Raw genomic sequence first — 17,831 nt, forward strand, 5'->3', positions numbered from 1 at the left:
CTTATGGATTTCATTATATTGTGACACATATAAAATTACTACAAAACTTTTGAATAGAATCCCGGTGATAATATCAAAAACACATTGTAAACACAAAGTTTATTTTTAGAAAATGTGACCAAAAAAAAGGTAACTTAACCCAAAATTTTTCTATATTTTGTTTATCATTGTCAACATTCAAACACATCTTTTTGTTTTTTAGAGATTGGATGTTGCAGCCGGGGAACAGAATATTTTTATGAGGGTTTTTAATAGTTTTAGAAGACGACGACCACCGAGTGTTCCAGAACATGATGATTCATGTTAAGAAAGACTTTTTTCATTGACATTTTGAAGCAAGCAAGTAAAGAAAGAACTTTTCATTGAGACTAAAAAATGGATCAATGCTGCTATTGACTTACTTAAAATGAGACATTCCGTAAGAGAAGTTTACAAAGGCTGCAGTTTGAGGACTACAAGGGCAATATAAGTTAAGTACTGTCAAAGAAATGGAGATTATACAGCTACAACGAACTATATAGAAAAGAAAATAATTCTTACAAACTATATTTTTTTGGAAAGATCAACTCTACAAGACAGACATTGGCAAATGACAAGTAGCTAAAAAAAGGTAGAGGTGACTTGAACTGTAAAAACTATTTTTCAACTGTATTGTACAGAATGTATTTCACATTGATTGTGTCCATACAGACAAAAAAAGAGACATAGGTACATCATAACTAAACTCTCTCTTGTTCCGTCTGGTGGCACACCGCAGCAAGTTATCTCTTGCTGTTTCTCAGCTTTGTTCAGTATTTTCCAATCGTCAAGTTACACGTCATTGCATTGTACCACCAGTGAGATAATAATACATACTGTAGCTAACTGTACATTGTTTTTTTTCGATGACCACAAATGTTAGTTACAAATTTAATCTGTGAGCCGTTGAACTTAAAGACGCCATTTTATTTAAGTCTGATTTCAACAACTCTGATTGGATAGATTTAACACCATATCACCATCGAGTATGGTGAACAGGTAGTGCTTAAAACATATGTTTATATGCAATTATGACTATTCATATTTTTTAACTGAGTTATTTTATTTTTTTTACAACTTTATTTAAAATGTTTGATCAAAATTCTTGCTGACTTTGAAACATAGCTTTGAAGCAATCTTGTTTTTAAATACTTGTTATTTATTTATGTAAAATATTCCAGTTATGTCATGTTAATACACATTATAAGTTAAATATGAAAGTATGTTTACCATTCATTGCACTGGAATCAAATTTTGCTTTTAGTTATGTTTCAAACAAGTAATTTTTAAGTTAAGTTTTAATTTCATTTCAACAAAAAGAGTACTATTAATCTGTGTTTAATTATTGTCTGCACCATTTTTTTAAAGTATAAATTTTTCCTTTTTGGCTTCGGACGTAGTTTTACTATTTTAACGCCAAACTAAGCTTCCATTTTTGTTTTGTAAATTCTTGTTTTGTGTTTGCATTGTTGGAACCTGCTATAACATTAGTTGAACGGTGCTAAATGCTTTTTGTAAGAAACTTACAATAGAAATTTGTAAGAGATTATTTTTTCAAAATTGTTGTTTTGTATTGACAACCTATCCCATTTCCAACAGGAATGTCTTGATGAGAGCAGGTGAATTGTTTTAGGTTAAAAAAATGTTTGTCTTCAAAAAAAGACGAGAGATAAAACTCCTCCATTCCAATGTGGAATTATAATTTTAATCTAGTTTAAATTTTATAAAAGTTGTGATATGATTGATTTCTAATTATGTTCTGCAAAGAAAGAAACATTTAATACATTCACATCATTTCTAATTATTATGTCAAAATACTATGTTTTGTCAAAATACTATGTTTTGTCAAAATACTATGTTTTGTCAAAATACTATGTTTTGTCAAAATACCATGTTTTGTCAAACTCCTATGTTTTGTTTGAACTCTTCAGCAGGAAATGGTTGTGTAGAAACTGTCAACTCAAATTATGAAACTTGGATACACTTCCATATTTACTTACAACATGTACATTGTTGACATGACTATGTGTTAGTTCAGCTTCTTGCTCACATATTTTGTCTCGGAAATATATATATATATATAAACATATATCAATATTTAAGCTTTAAGTTTTCATGAGGAAAGAAAGCAGTTTTCCGATTTTTTTTTTATTGTGAATATTAATATTCAATAGTATATAATGTTAAGCATGTGTGGAAATTGTATTATGTATAGAATAAGATAGATTTACTTATTGTTAGGTAATTGTAAGTCATTTACTTAAAATGTTCTTGTTTGATTCAATGACTTGCGTATTACCTTGACCATGTATAAATGTAAATATGTAGATAATGTGCGTTCCATTTTTGCGCTGGTGTTTTGGTTAAATTTGAAGGAAATTTTTTTTATTGACAACAAGCGATTTCTAAGAATCATCTTTGCAAATACAGTCTCAATCAATTTAATTCGACAAGAAACCTAGATAAATTATCTCTAGGCCTATACCATTTTTTTAAAGTACTGTAGTAGGATTCTTGAGATTGTTTGTGACATTTGAACTTGTTAAATGTACAAATTATGACCAGTCAAACAAATTTAAGAAAACAGATTTTCTTTGATGATGTTTTCTTTTTGCAAGTGCAATCATGTTCTGTAGCAAATAAAGAGATTATTGTTTTTTTGAACGAACCTAAAAACTAATTACATCAAAAACAGTACAATATTGGGGAATGCAATGATTAAGATATAATACATATATATTTAAGAAAGTTTTAGTTGGGGGAGAATTAAAAATGATAAAGTTGTAGCAGAGTTGGAAAGATTACGCACATAAACCATCTCATTTGTAAATGTTTATTTCAATTATTACGTAATTTATTCCCTAAAATTAATTGTGTACTACTTGGCTAATAATAATGCCTTGTGTTATACACAATGTTAATTGTGCCCACTTGCTCTCAGTTTCCTTGATAATAACAAAAGAAATATGTACATGGCTTTTTTTATGGAGTAACATTTTAATTCCCCAATAATCGGGCCAATAAAACACATTCTTGAACAAAATCATTTTTAATTATTGTCTGGACCATTTATATAAATAATTTATTGGGCATTAATTATTTAAAAAACAAATTCCCTCATTTGAATAAAGTGTGCTGCAAATATCTTGTCAGGACTGTTAAATTATTAAACTTGTGTATGTTAAATAGCAAACAAAGTAAGAATCTTCTATGTTATGAGTATTCTGTAAAAGTGGTCGTCTCAAGTTTGCTGTTAAAGTTGCATTCTTGTGAGTTGTTTCAAAGTTTCAATTGGGTTGCGTGTTCCATGGTAGCATGCATTGTATTTTCCATGCATGCATTATTATTTTGGTTGTTGTACTCATCCATTGTGCAACCATGGAGTTGTCATCAGGGATTATAGTTTAATAACTACCCTGGTGCAACCATCAATGAGGAGTGCACATACAGTGTGTTTATCTACATGGTACATTGTAGCTTTGTGCAGATTGTTGGTGCGGGTGTATTTGGTCATTTCATTTTCAGCGTAAAACAGTGTTTGATGAAACACATAACTTAGCTGTTCAATGGGGACATTGAATGCTGGCAGGTTTTGTTGCTGAAAATGTCCTCTTTTTTGCATATAAACATTTTGATTATACATTTGTTTAATCAAATTGTTGTTGCAATTCGAGAGATTATTGATAATTATTTTTTGTGGGGTTTAGAGGTCCTATAGATATGGCACTGTTTACGAAAATGTAAAATGTCACATTAATGTTAACAACTCATAAGAATGCTTCTAAGAGTAGTATACAAATTGTGTTCAAATCTTGTTAAAATTGTTATTTAAGGAATATAATGAGTAAATTTGCAAGAGTGCTAAATAATGCTGCTATGGGCACACTATTTTTAAAATGCTGGCATTTTAGTCCCAATTTGTAACACGATTTTATTTTTCAAAAAAAAAACAACTCATTCCACAGGCAATAAATTGTAACGTTCTGTGAATGTGTTGGCAAAAATCCTATTAAAATCATAACAAAAACAAGAAAAAAAAATTGTCTATATTTAAAACTAGTGCAATTAAAACGTATGCATAACAAGGTCCTATTTATTTAAAAGAAGTGTACTGTATGCTAACATAAAACAATCAGAAATGCTTTTTAACTTAAGAACTATTCTTAATTCATGTAGCCACGTACTTATAAGGCATTGTTCTCGTTTTCTTCTGATTTTGTAACAGCTACAAAAATCTTTTCTTAGGAACTTGTAAAATAAAATTAGAATTTAACCTAATCTATAAAATTTTCTTAAATTGTGTATTATTTGTTGAAATTGATTATCAGTAGTTTGACATCATTCTTGTGGGCGTACGGACTAAACACGCACACTACGCGCATCGCTCTTAATATTATAAATAATCTTGCGTCATATCTATCTATACATCAATCTATCATACATCTATTTCATCTGTACATCAAACTCTTCTTGAATAATTTTACCTTCTTTTATGAGAACGACAAGAATTTTACCGAAATAAATCCTTTTAAACCATCATCGTAAATATTGACATTCTATGCCTTTAAAGCAGTTTTTAAACTTGTTTGCTGGGGGAATATTGAACCGGCCGACATTTTACTCAACTATCTTTGTATTGTCACCCAAAACCGACATCATCTTTTATTTAATTACTTTTTCTGTATATATTAGTAGTTACTCGTGCATTCAACTAGGATTAACATTTTGCAATTTATCTCCTTGAGCACACGTTGCGTTTTAACTTGTTATCTGCTGCGTCTCAATTATTTTACTGTCATTTTTACTTGGTGTGAACGCAACTTATGTAAACTGAGATAAACATTCAGTATCAAGTCTTGAATTCCCCAATGAAGATAAAGTCTAAAAGTTGTAGAAACATGACGTGCTATCTGAGGGGAAAATATTGAGCTACCTAATAAGACGATACTTCAATGGCCAAAAACAGGCAGTACATTTTTGTGAAACACTATGAATTAGGTAAGTAATACTCGGTCACGTGTTGACGGGAGTACAAAACTGTAATATTCATACATTTATTCTTTCTTTTATTCTTTCTTTATTAAAAACAAACCAATTGGCAGCAAATCTGCTGAATTGCATGGTAAGGGACAATATACATCAAAAGACAAGTAAAGTAATAGTCATTATTAAACAAAATTATCGCAATTACAAAATATATGTACATTGTTTAAACTATGCACGCGTCAACTAAGGAAGCGCGTGTAACTAAGTGCCCTGCTGTAAGATTGGTTTCTACTCATCAAAGTTACCGTGAAACCAACTTTGCTGTCTGAACGGGCCCTTTCATACATCGTAATCCTGGTACAGTTTCTGTGTAAGGCTTTGTTCCCACTATCGACGCAATATAACGCAACCTACGGAACGTAAGAACATGCTCTTCCAATAATTGTGTTTTCCCCCGCCTGCGTGACATAAAAAGCGATGTTTGCAGCACTGTTGCGTCGTCGGTTCCCACTTGTGATTACACAATAAAGCACGTTGCGTCGATACGTCGCTGCGTTGCGTTGCGTTCTAGTGGGAACCACGCTTACAAGTTATTCAATACAATGGAAGGTATTTTACTGAAAGGAAAGTGAGGTCTTTCAAGTTAAGTATTGATGAGGTGTAAGTTCAGTGACTTAATGACAAACATTGGCCATGAATGTACGATTAATGTTTTAATAAAAACATCCACTGTGACACGAACACCAATACTAAAATACATTAGCGTTTCCTATCAACCATACCCCATTTAGGTTATACTGTAATTTACTCTTAGGCTACATCATTCAATGTAAAGCGTGGTTCCCACTAGCGACGCAACGCAAGGACGTAACGCAACGCAAGTGAATTGACCAATCACAAGCGATGGCTTATTTGCTTTTGATTGCTAACTGTCTATAACTTCGCTTGTCATTGGTTAAAACGCTTGCGTTGCGTTTACGTCCTTGCGTTACGTTCTAGTGGGAACCAAGCTTAAGTGTTTATATTTAGTAGTACTCCTACAGGTCCTATATTACTGTTTTTAAGATGGAAAACGTGGAAATAGACTGCAAGATGTTATTTTTTTAGAAACATATACACACAAATTTAAGGAAGAAAAATATCTGAATCGAATGCAAAATCCGTTTTCAGAATCGTACCCTGTTATTATTATCGGACACCGTTGCATAGCGACTATGCTCCATTAATGGCATAACATGGCCTTAGGAATCATGTGTTGAACATGCATTCATCACGGATCATTATTTATAGGTATGATACCCCTTGGTATCAAGGTAATTTGTGTTTATATCGGAAATGCGAAGTAGAGATGCCATGACCCAATGATGACCCTTCACAAGTAGGTCACTTATATTAACTATAAGTAAATTATTATCACCATTAGTATGCGTTGACGTGAGTTAATTTCCTAATGATTATTAAAAAACACAAAAAAATCAAGCGCGCGTACACAATTTGTAAGCAGCGTTTGAACGCCGCGTGCATTAAACGTTGGTTCTCAACAAAACGTAATAGCCTACTTCTGATACCTGTTTGAGTACTGTAAATCCAGTACCCTTTTCCCAGCATGCACTTGATTATAATATTGATTTATTGACAAGTGATCGATAGATCTGTCGGCGTCTGCTGGCCGGTAGACGAGTTTGACTATATAGTTCTCTGCGCGGCACAGATATTGCGTGGATATTGATTCAAATTGATTCTTGATGTCATCGGTGGATACTGCGTTTGTGTTGTATTTGTAAATGCTGTCTGCGCTCAACACTAATAAAGAAAACCATGAATAGAAATAATACATCCTTAATATATATTTCCTCGTCAACTGGGGTAGTTAACTAGACAGTGAGTAATTTTAAAACCAGGTCAGGAATTCAACCAAGACATATACACGTCAACTAAATTTATAATCGATAAAAATATGCTTTGTTTATTTAGATAATTATCTCGATTGAAACATGAAGTTTGATGACAATTTAGTGTCCTGACATTGTAAAATATTTAGGTTGACGAATTATTTGCAGCTGTATTCATTCAACTACAGATATCATTAAAACACTGTAATATTCGATCAGGACGTAAACACATCAAATATACGGATGCAGCTTATCTCATATTAGAAGAACAAAAGGTTTAAAGTGAGCGCGCATACTTTGATATTTTACCGCAGTTTTTTTTAATAATCACCTGGTTTCCCATTTTACTGCCAAATTACTTGTTAATAGTTTTTGGACATTGTTGTTTGAAACAATAAAATGAATCATATGCCTACCTGTACATTTGCATTGTTCGAGCCGCAACTACGTCATCAACGTGTTGTACGCGTATGGTCAGTGCTATTTTGATTCGCATTCGCTTGTCCAACCAAGATTACCCGCGCCCGTGCATCTGTGTACAAAACATGGATGATGCAATATCAATTAATACTAATTAGAGGCCTAAATACGTAGTATACTGTAGTGAAATCTGATATGGTATTGTTCACAAACATGAGAAACATAATTTCACGCGCGTTCAAACGTTGATAATAAATAATTTATTTTTGTACGCGTGCGTCGAATTAACGCTGTTTGTGTTGTTTCTCATTGACAAAATAGAACACACCAATTTTTGTTTTATGGGATTATATATTTTGCTAGTTTATCGGTAAAGTAGGTCGAATGATCTGATTGCGTTTGAAGCTACCCGTCAACACCCTATTACTAGTATAATTATTCAGGCATCTCGTTAAAGTTGTGCTCACGAGGATTGCCATTCCAAACGATAATTGTTTATATAATTCTATTAATTATTGTTTTCAGTTAATCGCTCTGCACTGACTAATTCTGATTGTTTTAGTACAGTCATTTTAATCCGAAGAGTATTAGCAATAGGCATTTTTGATCTTATTTATTACCAAACCATGCTTTTTGTTGCTGGCTATAATATTAAATTGAAGTGAAATTATAATGATAATGATGGGATATCGATATCCGGGGTCTAAGACCCAGGGAAGTATTTCCGATGATCCGCAGATTGAAAATTAGAATTTGTTTTTCTTGAGATGGACTGCAAATACCTATATTTATTTCAGAGTTGGTGTTTAATTGTTGCTGCGTCATTCCAACGTTATAGGCCAGTGCCTTTTTGGTACTAATTTGAATACAAACATATTATTGTAAACATATTGTAATATTAAAGTATGGGTCTTTAATACATACAGTAATAATAACTGATTTAATACGCAGTTTACCTATTGTTTTGTTATTGTTCACCTTTGCATCGCAGACAGTTTTTATTGTGACAATGGTAGTTGTGATTCCTCCCAAGGTTATTAACCAAAACAATAGATACACCATCGAAAAGCGACAACCAGACGCGAACATACTGGCCATGACATCGTGTATTGAACACGTAGAAAATATATGTATGCGCAAGGCTCAAATCTCACAATAATGTCGTAACCACGTATTTACGAGAGGAAATAAAACTACTGCACACGACAGATTGCATCCTCCCCAATCATCACCGCATCGGGTTGATACAACTAAACCTTTACATTTGTCGATGTTCGCGTCAAGTGCTCTGGTATCGTTCAACTCAAAATTTACGTTGATAGTGTGCGTGTGACTATACTGATATTTATGATTTACTATCGACTGTCTGTACAAGGACAGTTCACCCTGAACGTGCTAGCAAAAACCTAAATACTATAATAGATTAGATTATAATTACTTGATAAGTGGTTCATCTTATAGCAGTCATTTTGTTCTCTTCATTTTACGATTTATGACATTATTTACGTGTCATTAAGGGGCGTTTTCCCGTGTCTGAGATTAAACACATAATCAAGATTATAAGATAATAGCCTTAGTCCTATCCTATCGTAAATTTAAAGGGCGTAACTATATAACAATGGGGGAGATGCTTCGTTTCCTCGGGGAATCATTGAATCAAAATAACATTCATTTTCATCATAAAAAAACTATAATTTCTTACAATATACAACAAACGTTAATTTCGTCACCACTTATCACAACCTCCTCCACTGCCACACGTCGTACTAGGTGACATTGTTAACGCGCGCGCGCGTTTAAACGACGTGCATTGGTTCCACGCAATACAAGGTTAAGGACGGTAGTAGTAAATACAGTACAATGTTGGTTGAAGGACTTACAAGGTACTTGCATTTTATTAAAAGGACTATTATCGTAATGTTAAACAACCCATTGGCACGCTCCTTGTGCGTGAAGGGTTAGTACGACGACCCAACGAGAAACGCAACAAGGACGCGTCGGTAAACATCAACGACGTTCGGTAGCAGAATTAATTCTATTCTTTGTAAAGTAATAATAAGGTCGAGGACAATAGGTTTTTTGGAAAATTGCCAACAAATTTAAAGTGAATTTTGTTGTCAAGAGGGCACGTTTCATATTTACATAAAAATATATTATCAAATCCCTGTTTGAAATTATCATAGCTTTAATTGTGATTTAAGAAACCAATTATCTTTTTATTGTACACGAAGAAAAATACGCTCATTTAAGAATAACCCGTGGGTAATAAATAATACAATCCAAGCGAAGTTAAAGTGCATTACACCTTTCATTTTAGCTAAAAGAAAAATACCTTTATATTTGGATCACGTATTAATCTAAGGCTAAGTTTCACCTTATGTTTTTTTTACTATTATAGAAACAACACTACGTCGATATCACCATGCACACGCGCGTGCACATTTTTTTGTACGCCGCCGGTCCAATTTCAGCCCACACAATCGGAGTCACAATAGAGTCACCGTAGGTTTTGATCGCTCAATTTTATGCCAATTCAATCCACCTTTGTGTTACGCGCTAAGCGACCGTAACAATAGTTATTTGTGAATTGTTTTCTTTTTCTTATATAAAAATTATTATTATTTATTAATCATTGTCGTAACGTTAGTAAACAACAGCAACATAAAAGAAAAAATGAATGAGACTGATACCCGGTACTCAGAAATAAGTTTTTATCAATAAATTTTAATTACAATCTTATTTTGCAATTAAAATGATATGTTATTAATTTAATTTTATAAAACCACTAACTTTGTAAAAACATAAGTTAAAAAAACCAGAAAGTGTTCTGTAGCAGGTTGGGATCCCGAATTGTTAATTATTCCGTAGTTATGGGAGTATGGATAAATTTAGAAATCATGTGCGTGATGTGTGTGATTGTTGATATCTAATAATATACATTTTAAATAGAATACACAGTAATACAGAGGGGGTACTATATAATTAACTATAGGGAAGAAAAAAGTATAGAATATATGGATTTATAATAATGTCGAATGATTATAAACATTATCTTACTCTTACGAACGTGTCGTATCCAGGCTTTTGAATTATATTAGGGGTGGTGATTGGAAGGCGTGATGGCAGTAGTGTGAAATGAACAGATTAACTTAGCCTAATGTCCTATGTTTTGTATTGTCATTTTAAAAGTGTAAGGTAAAGTGGCGGAGGGGTTCGGCTGATCCCCCTCTATCGGTATGATCATTGTTATGTTTATTTTATTATTTTTTTTTATTTATTCAATTTCTGCCATATACAATACTGTACAAAGAAAAAGACAAAACGAATATAAAAGGCAAAGAAAGACCAAACAGGTGCTAAACACATGCTAGTTGGTAAACAGAACAGTACATCTACAAGTAAAGAAAGCGAACAACTACAAACATTTTCAACATCAAAATTATTTTAAAAAGAATATTATTGAGATAAGAATAATAATGTTATATGTTTAGATGTTTTTCTGTCGCCGATTGGTAAACTGATTTGAAACCATTAGTGTTCCAAACAAAGTACTATTGACTTACAAAATTAGAAAAGACCTGACGCCAAGAAGCAAACAAATTAATTTCGCGTGGGTATGTCGGTTTGAATACCGATGCTCGGGTGGTAACATCTTAAAATAACATGACTTTTTGTCATTTTTTCCGCATGTTTAGCAGCCATCTCGACTTGAAAGTGCGCCACACGAGATCTATTTTTCTTTTGTCTATTTAACCGGAATAAACATCGCTTAAAATAAACAAAATCTTCTCAGCTATGAATATTGTACGCGTGTGCGTTATAAAAGTAAATAGAGTTAAGTGCGCCCAAGATTACGTAACGGATGAATAGTCATTTTAAATAAAGAAAATCAGAATGCGGCTCATTTAAGCGTAAAATTATGCCGTAACCAAATAAGTTTGTAAATTTGCGAAAACTAACAATTACATTTTCCAGTGTCGATACAACAATAGAGTTATTATAATAAAATATTGAAAATAAATCCATTGTAGTTTAGCTACTTATTGTTTAGTTATGACTTGTCAAGTTGTCAATGTGTGTTTTAGCGCCTTTTTTATTAATAATAATTTAATAATTCAGCCACAACCGTTACGAAGTTTATTTAAAACAAATCCTTCACTTTTCTTTCTAAATGGTCGGAAAGGAAAAAACAACTCGTTTCATACAAGTATGAGACCTAATGATATGCGAATTAGGTGTTAGGCCTACTGTATTAATGTAGTGTACTGAATTAGACAAAATTAATACATTACAAAAGGCAAAATTAATACATTACAAAAGGCAAAATTAATACATTACAAAAGGCAAAATTAATACATTACAATAGGCAAAATTAATACATTACAAAAGGCAAAATTAATACATTACAAAAGGCAAAATTAATACATTACAAAAGGCAAAATTAATACATTACAAAAGGCAAAATTAATACATTACAATAGGCAAAATTAATACATTACAATAGGCAAAATTAATACATTACAAAAGGCAAAATTAATACATTACAATAGGCAAAATTAATACATTACAAAAGGCAAAATTATTACATTACAAAAGGCAACATTAATACATTACAAAAGGCAAAATTAAAACATTACAATTAAGAAATAAGACATGTGATGCCGGCATCCAGTAGGTTGATGCGATCTGTTATATTAGAGCATAAACTAATATAGGTTAACAGGTTACAGAAGACTGTTGTGATGAGCAAAATACCATTACTTAAAGTTATATCTGTTCAATTAGGAGATAATATTAACAATGGCGAGTAAGTAGGCCCTGTTAATAAACAATAACGGTCTGTCTAGCAATCAATAGTCCCAATTATTTTATGGGTTTTATTGCTGAACTAGACCTAGTTGTAATAGTTTGTAAAGACATTTGTGTTTGTTTGGTAAATGTAGTTCGGTTCAACTTAAACCACACCTAAGTACGTCATCCAAAGAAACGCAATTTTGGCGCGCGAATTGTGTGTCTTGACGTGACGTGACCGTGGTTTATTTAGCGTGGTCAAAAAGGTATACATCTAGTACGGATGGTTACGATAACTGCAACCAGCAAAACGTCTTATATTTAGACAATTTCGGTAACGGTTATTTAATAAAAATCTGCACGTGCGCTAATACATCGAGAGGCTTCAAAAGCCTATATTTCATAGGTCCTAACTAGATTTCAATGTCAATTCAAATGACTTTTCGGTGACCTATTAACATATTAAATGTTGAATACGTATGATATCGTATCAATAACTGCCTACTCATTTCTACCAATACGCAATATTTATTATTGGAAATGTTCCAAATCATAAAACGTGCATTATTATTGTTTGGCTCACGTTCAAGGGTATCATAGTAATGACGTCATATTGTCTGATATAATAAATATATATACGTATAAAAGTATCGAGTACTGTATATGTTTTATGAGCGCAGTGCATTATTATCATTGTTATGCTGAACAAAATATAATATTATTACGTCTTGTTCATTCCAGGGTTGAATTTAATAAACGTATTTTTTGGGGGAAAAATCATCAAAAACAATAAGAAGTCTGAGAACAGAATATAATATAACGTATAGTAACGATAAGAGAATGAGTTGTAACTGAATGTTGGCTAGGAAACGTGCTCACCTCTAGGCCTATGTTGTTTGAATTCAGTAGGCCTATCAGTGCCAAGAGTACAGGTGCAACAATGTATCCACGTTTACTTGGCACTAAACATTCTCAAATAGCATTAACCCCACAAAACGTTGGCAACAACTCAATATAATCATTACTTGATAATCGTTTAAGAAATTGTGGTTAACGTGGTCAAACTTGTATAAAATATCAACTATTTGTGATGATGGTGTTGGTTTTGGCTCGTGTGTGGAGTAGTTTATCTTCCCTTCTTGACCCGTATGATTATCCTCATCAACACACCTACGAATTCACAAATCATTTTATGGAACTACAAGTAATAATGTACCACCTGTGATTTCTGAGAAGATTAAATGGTTATTGTTTTACTTGTTATTGTGTTTTGTTTATCCTTTTATATAGTACTCTTGAAAGTAATTAATAGTGTCCCAATAGTAATGGATTACAATTGTCTTGTGACGTCACGCGCGTTAGCATTTTGTCTTAACTTAAGTTGTGTCACGCGCGTTAGCATTTGCCGCCATCATCTAATTTTAACTTACAGTTTAATAAAAACCGTATGTAATTAAATGGCAAAACGTCATTGTAACTATTACATTGTCATGTTTATGCTGAACCATAATTCAATATTGTTTATTTACAGGCGAGCAAATTTAAAAGCAGGATCAACGGTTTAACTTGTCATCCGAAGGACGGTGGAATTAGAAGCATGTAAATAATGGCATTGTTATGTGTTTCATGCCTTATGTCCGTCTTCTTTGTGTATAACGCAACGTAAACCGACGCACACAACGTAAGAAAATACTCTTTTATCAATTTCACATGCTCCCTCTAAAGCGTGGTTCCCACTAGAACGCAACGCAACGACGTATTGACGCAAGGTGTTGTATTGCGTAATCACAAGTGGGAACCGACGACGCAACATTGCTGCAAAGTTGCAGGTTTGATTTCACGCAGGCGGGAACAAACACAATTATCGGAAGGGCATTTTCTTACGTTGCGTACGCAACGTAAGAAAATGCCCTTCTAATCATTGTGTTTGCCCCCGCCTGCGTGAAATTAAACCTGCGATTTTTGCAGCACTGTTGCGTCGTCGGTTCCCACTTGTGATTACGCAATACAACACCTTGCGTCAATACGTCGTTGCGTTGCGTTCTAGTGGGAACCACGCTTTACAACAAGTTGAATTGCCGGATTCCATCTGTGACTCGCATGGGCATGTTCTCACAGCACTTTTCGTCATTATACATTGCGTCAGCTGTGTCCTTGCGTTGCGTCATTCTAGTGGGAACCAAGCTTTACCCAGGTAACTTCAGGTAACTTCGCGCACAGGCTCCTAACACGAGGCTCCTCATATGCCACACGGCTCCTCATATGCCACACATGACACTGTATTACAGACTTGCCTATGTGATCTGGACAGAAATAATCTCATATGTGAAGATCCATAGTAGTATAGGGCATACAGTAATATCGGCTGATTTTATTCGCTGTTTGTCTTCTATTACGGCGCGCGCTCATAAAACCCCTAACAACCTGATAGTAGTTTATGTTTCTATGCTGTAGTTTATGTTTGCATGAATGTCACGCAACCGAGTGAAGTAAAATTCGTATCAATGTTTAACATATTTAGTGAAACCGAACTATTCAATCTTATTAAAAAGATATTTTATTAATAAAAAATTGCATCGGTGTAGAATTTGTTCGACCTAATTTCGATGAACCCAAATGTATCTTTTTATTATTAAATCAAAATTGATTGAAACCTAGTTGTGTTATGTGCGACGCAATAAGTACGTCTCGTATAAATCCATCAACAATTTTATTTCTTTTTTCTTCTGATTTTTGATATTGCATAACATGAAAGGAAGATATATATATTCTAAAATAACTTCAATATTAATATTCACCACAAAATAAAAAAAACGTAATTGATTATTGATTTTCGACTCGGCAGACTTCAAATAAATTGGGCCTAACCACACCTGCGGAAGGGTTGAATACGTATCGTTATTGTCATCAAGTATTGAATGTTGGATTAAAACAACGCGTGTTCTACTCGTAAAAGCAGGATTTTGCGATTTTGATGATTTATGCTTCCGAGTGATTTCAATCGTCTGAAAAGGAGGATCAGGATTATAACTGTGTACAACACACATGCGCAATGTTAACCTAGATGTGGTGACATCACATATCTCGATTTGAAACGGAAACTAATGTGACGATGAGAGACGTTTTTATGCGCGCGCGTCTCCCTCTTCAAATTGCGTAATTGTACTGGCCAACCCCGAGAACCGATACCGTATTCTAGGGGCGTTCAAGAAAAGATAGACTATAAATTTACAATAATATATTCGTTATCAAAATGTTAGGAGAAATCTTTCATCATATTATAACGTTCATTTGTACTTTGTTGACCGATGATCTGAACACTCGTCTACCTCATTAACATTGAATAACATTGTGCACGGCGTTGGTCGAGTGTAATGCAGTAAAGTTAACACAAATCATTCGATACCACATCGTCGTTCTTACGTTCGTGCGAGCTTTAAAGTACCTGGATCTGTCGGATACAATTTCACCCATTGTTGAAACTTTCAGATTTATTGCATCCTCATGGCTTATGACCCCAAACGACAAAACAACACGTTTTGCCACGTTTCTCGCGCTCACCTGGGCAGCCTAACAGAATACAGTCGAGCTTGGATGGACGAGGACGCCACGCGAGCTGCTGTCAGTGGTAAACTTTATATCCACCTTTGACATCTTGCCAATCATCTGTAAAGTTGGCAAGGCACATGACATTTGTAAACAAGAACATTGATAAGTAGTAGTTCTCTGCTACAATTGAATAGTTGTTTTGCATTTGTAAAATAATATTATGAATCATTGTGTTATGGAAGTAAATGTCAGTCATGATAACAATTGTCAGTGTTCTGCTACAAATACTTGAACCAACGTCCAGTCAGGCACGCGCCAGTCGCACGTCACGCGCACTTATATCTGAATAATACTGGTACTGAGCGTCCTCTTTAAGCTTAGTTTTCACTTTGGGCCTGTTTCTGCTGAGCAGAAATAATCGATTATTAACCGTTTATTTTTTTAATCGATTATTTTTGGCCAGCAGAAACGGCGCAAAATAAAATAACCGATTAAAAATAACCGATTAAAAACACTCAATCCATTGCGTGTTTTAATCGATTATTTCTTGTTTTAACCGATTATTGCGGAGCAGTTTTGAGCTGCAACACAAATAGCGATTATTGACCTCACTTTGACCTCTAGAGTATGACAAACTTATTCACGTCACAAAGCATGCTGTTTATTTGCGCGATATCGACGACAATCAGCAAAACCACGATCGCGATGTAGACCGAACAGGGAGTTGTTAACAACTCCCTGGACCGAATAACAATCAAATGTTAAACATTTGATTTTTATTATTTTGTGGGGGAGAATTATACCCTACCGAGAGACTCCAGGATTCTGTGTTACAAGTACACCCGTTACATACCACCAGTCCAGGCTAACGATGTTTTACATGTCATTTTTTAGGCCTGTTGTCTGTTGACTTGTTTCGGTAGAAATATATAGCCTAGCTAGGCCTAGTTGGCCGAAGGTAAAACCAACGAACGGTGAAACGAACTTTTTTCGCCGACGTGTCCTTATTAATATAACATCATTATTCTGATTGTATGTGGTACGGTAGTAGGCCTAGATGTTTATTTTACAAATAATATAGCTTTACGTAAGACTAATTTTTAATCCTACGTACATGTGAGAGTTTTTAGGCAGCGATAGGATGTAAACAAACCAACTCTCATCGGCCTTTCATAACTTGAACTGCGCTGTGGGGGAATGATGACGTGATTTTAAAAACCGATTACCTGAATAACCGATTAAAGTCGTAGAAATTTTCAATTGCAACGCGATTATTTTTGTGGTTTGCGGTGACTGGAAAAAATCGATTATTTTGATTTTTTCAGCAGAAACAGACCCTTTGACGCCAACACAACGACGACATTTTGGATGATTAATCGTGTCGTGATTGGTCAAAATACTTGCGGCACATTTACGTGCGTTGCGTTGCGTCCTATATAGTAAACACATATTTAGTGTTTTCTATAAAAAAAAAACAATATTGGCCAATATTGCCAGCATATTCATAGTTGTGCGCTCAGTTAAACTCAATCGCTTATACGTAAATGTACGGTATTAAGTCTTACTTCATTATTTGAATAATCTTGGTCTAATGTCCTAATTATTTGATCACATTGTAGGCAGTCTCTGTAGGTCCTACATAATTATAAATAGGCCTACAATTCAAAGTAGGGTTTGTGTAGTTTCTTGCCATAATGTGACCCTCTTTACCAAGGTGTTGCCATGGGTTAAGTCATCAAACAAGAAGGCACTGTATTGGAACGTAATAACTGCGTACTGTCACTAATCCCTAAATCTTAACCATATTAGGATGTAATACGCCAGCAATTGCATTCTATAAATAGATTTCACGGATATAAAAAAAAACAAAATCCAATAATGTTTCGAGCCGTCAAAACAAGTACTCGAGACGAGTGATTTTAGGGATTTATGATTACTTACACACCTGTTGACACTGTCAAATCACGCGTACGACCTCGGTTCATGGAGGGGTTAATAACGAAATATTGGAGCTATTCCAGATTCGTAATTCGTAATTTTAGTAATTGAATTCTTTCAATAAAGACATTTCAGACACATGATGGGTACGGTGTGTTTAATTATACTGAGATTGACCCGGGTTGGTTTTGTACGCTTCTTGAACCGTGTGACTCTCCAAACCATCATAAAGCCAGC

At 33.9% G+C, this 17,831-nt stretch overlaps 1 protein-coding gene across 1 annotated transcript in view; it reads left to right on the forward strand.

Moving 5' to 3' along the window:
• Positions 1-4,298, forward strand: part of LOC140060877 (uncharacterized) — a 33,214-nt gene extending 28,916 nt beyond the window's left edge. Inside the window, exon 4 of the mRNA XM_072107238.1 lies at positions 203-4,298. Within this exon, the coding sequence (XP_071963339.1) occupies positions 203-307 (105 nt within the window). The 3' untranslated portion in view covers positions 308-4,298. The remainder of the gene's footprint in view (positions 1-202) is intronic.
• The last annotated feature ends 13,533 nt before the right edge of the window (positions 4,299-17,831 follow it).

The sequence above is a fragment of the Antedon mediterranea genome, chromosome 10, assembly GCF_964355755.1.
Source record: "Antedon mediterranea chromosome 10, ecAntMedi1.1, whole genome shotgun sequence".
Taxonomy (NCBI): Eukaryota; Metazoa; Echinodermata; class Crinoidea; order Comatulida; family Antedonidae; genus Antedon; species Antedon mediterranea.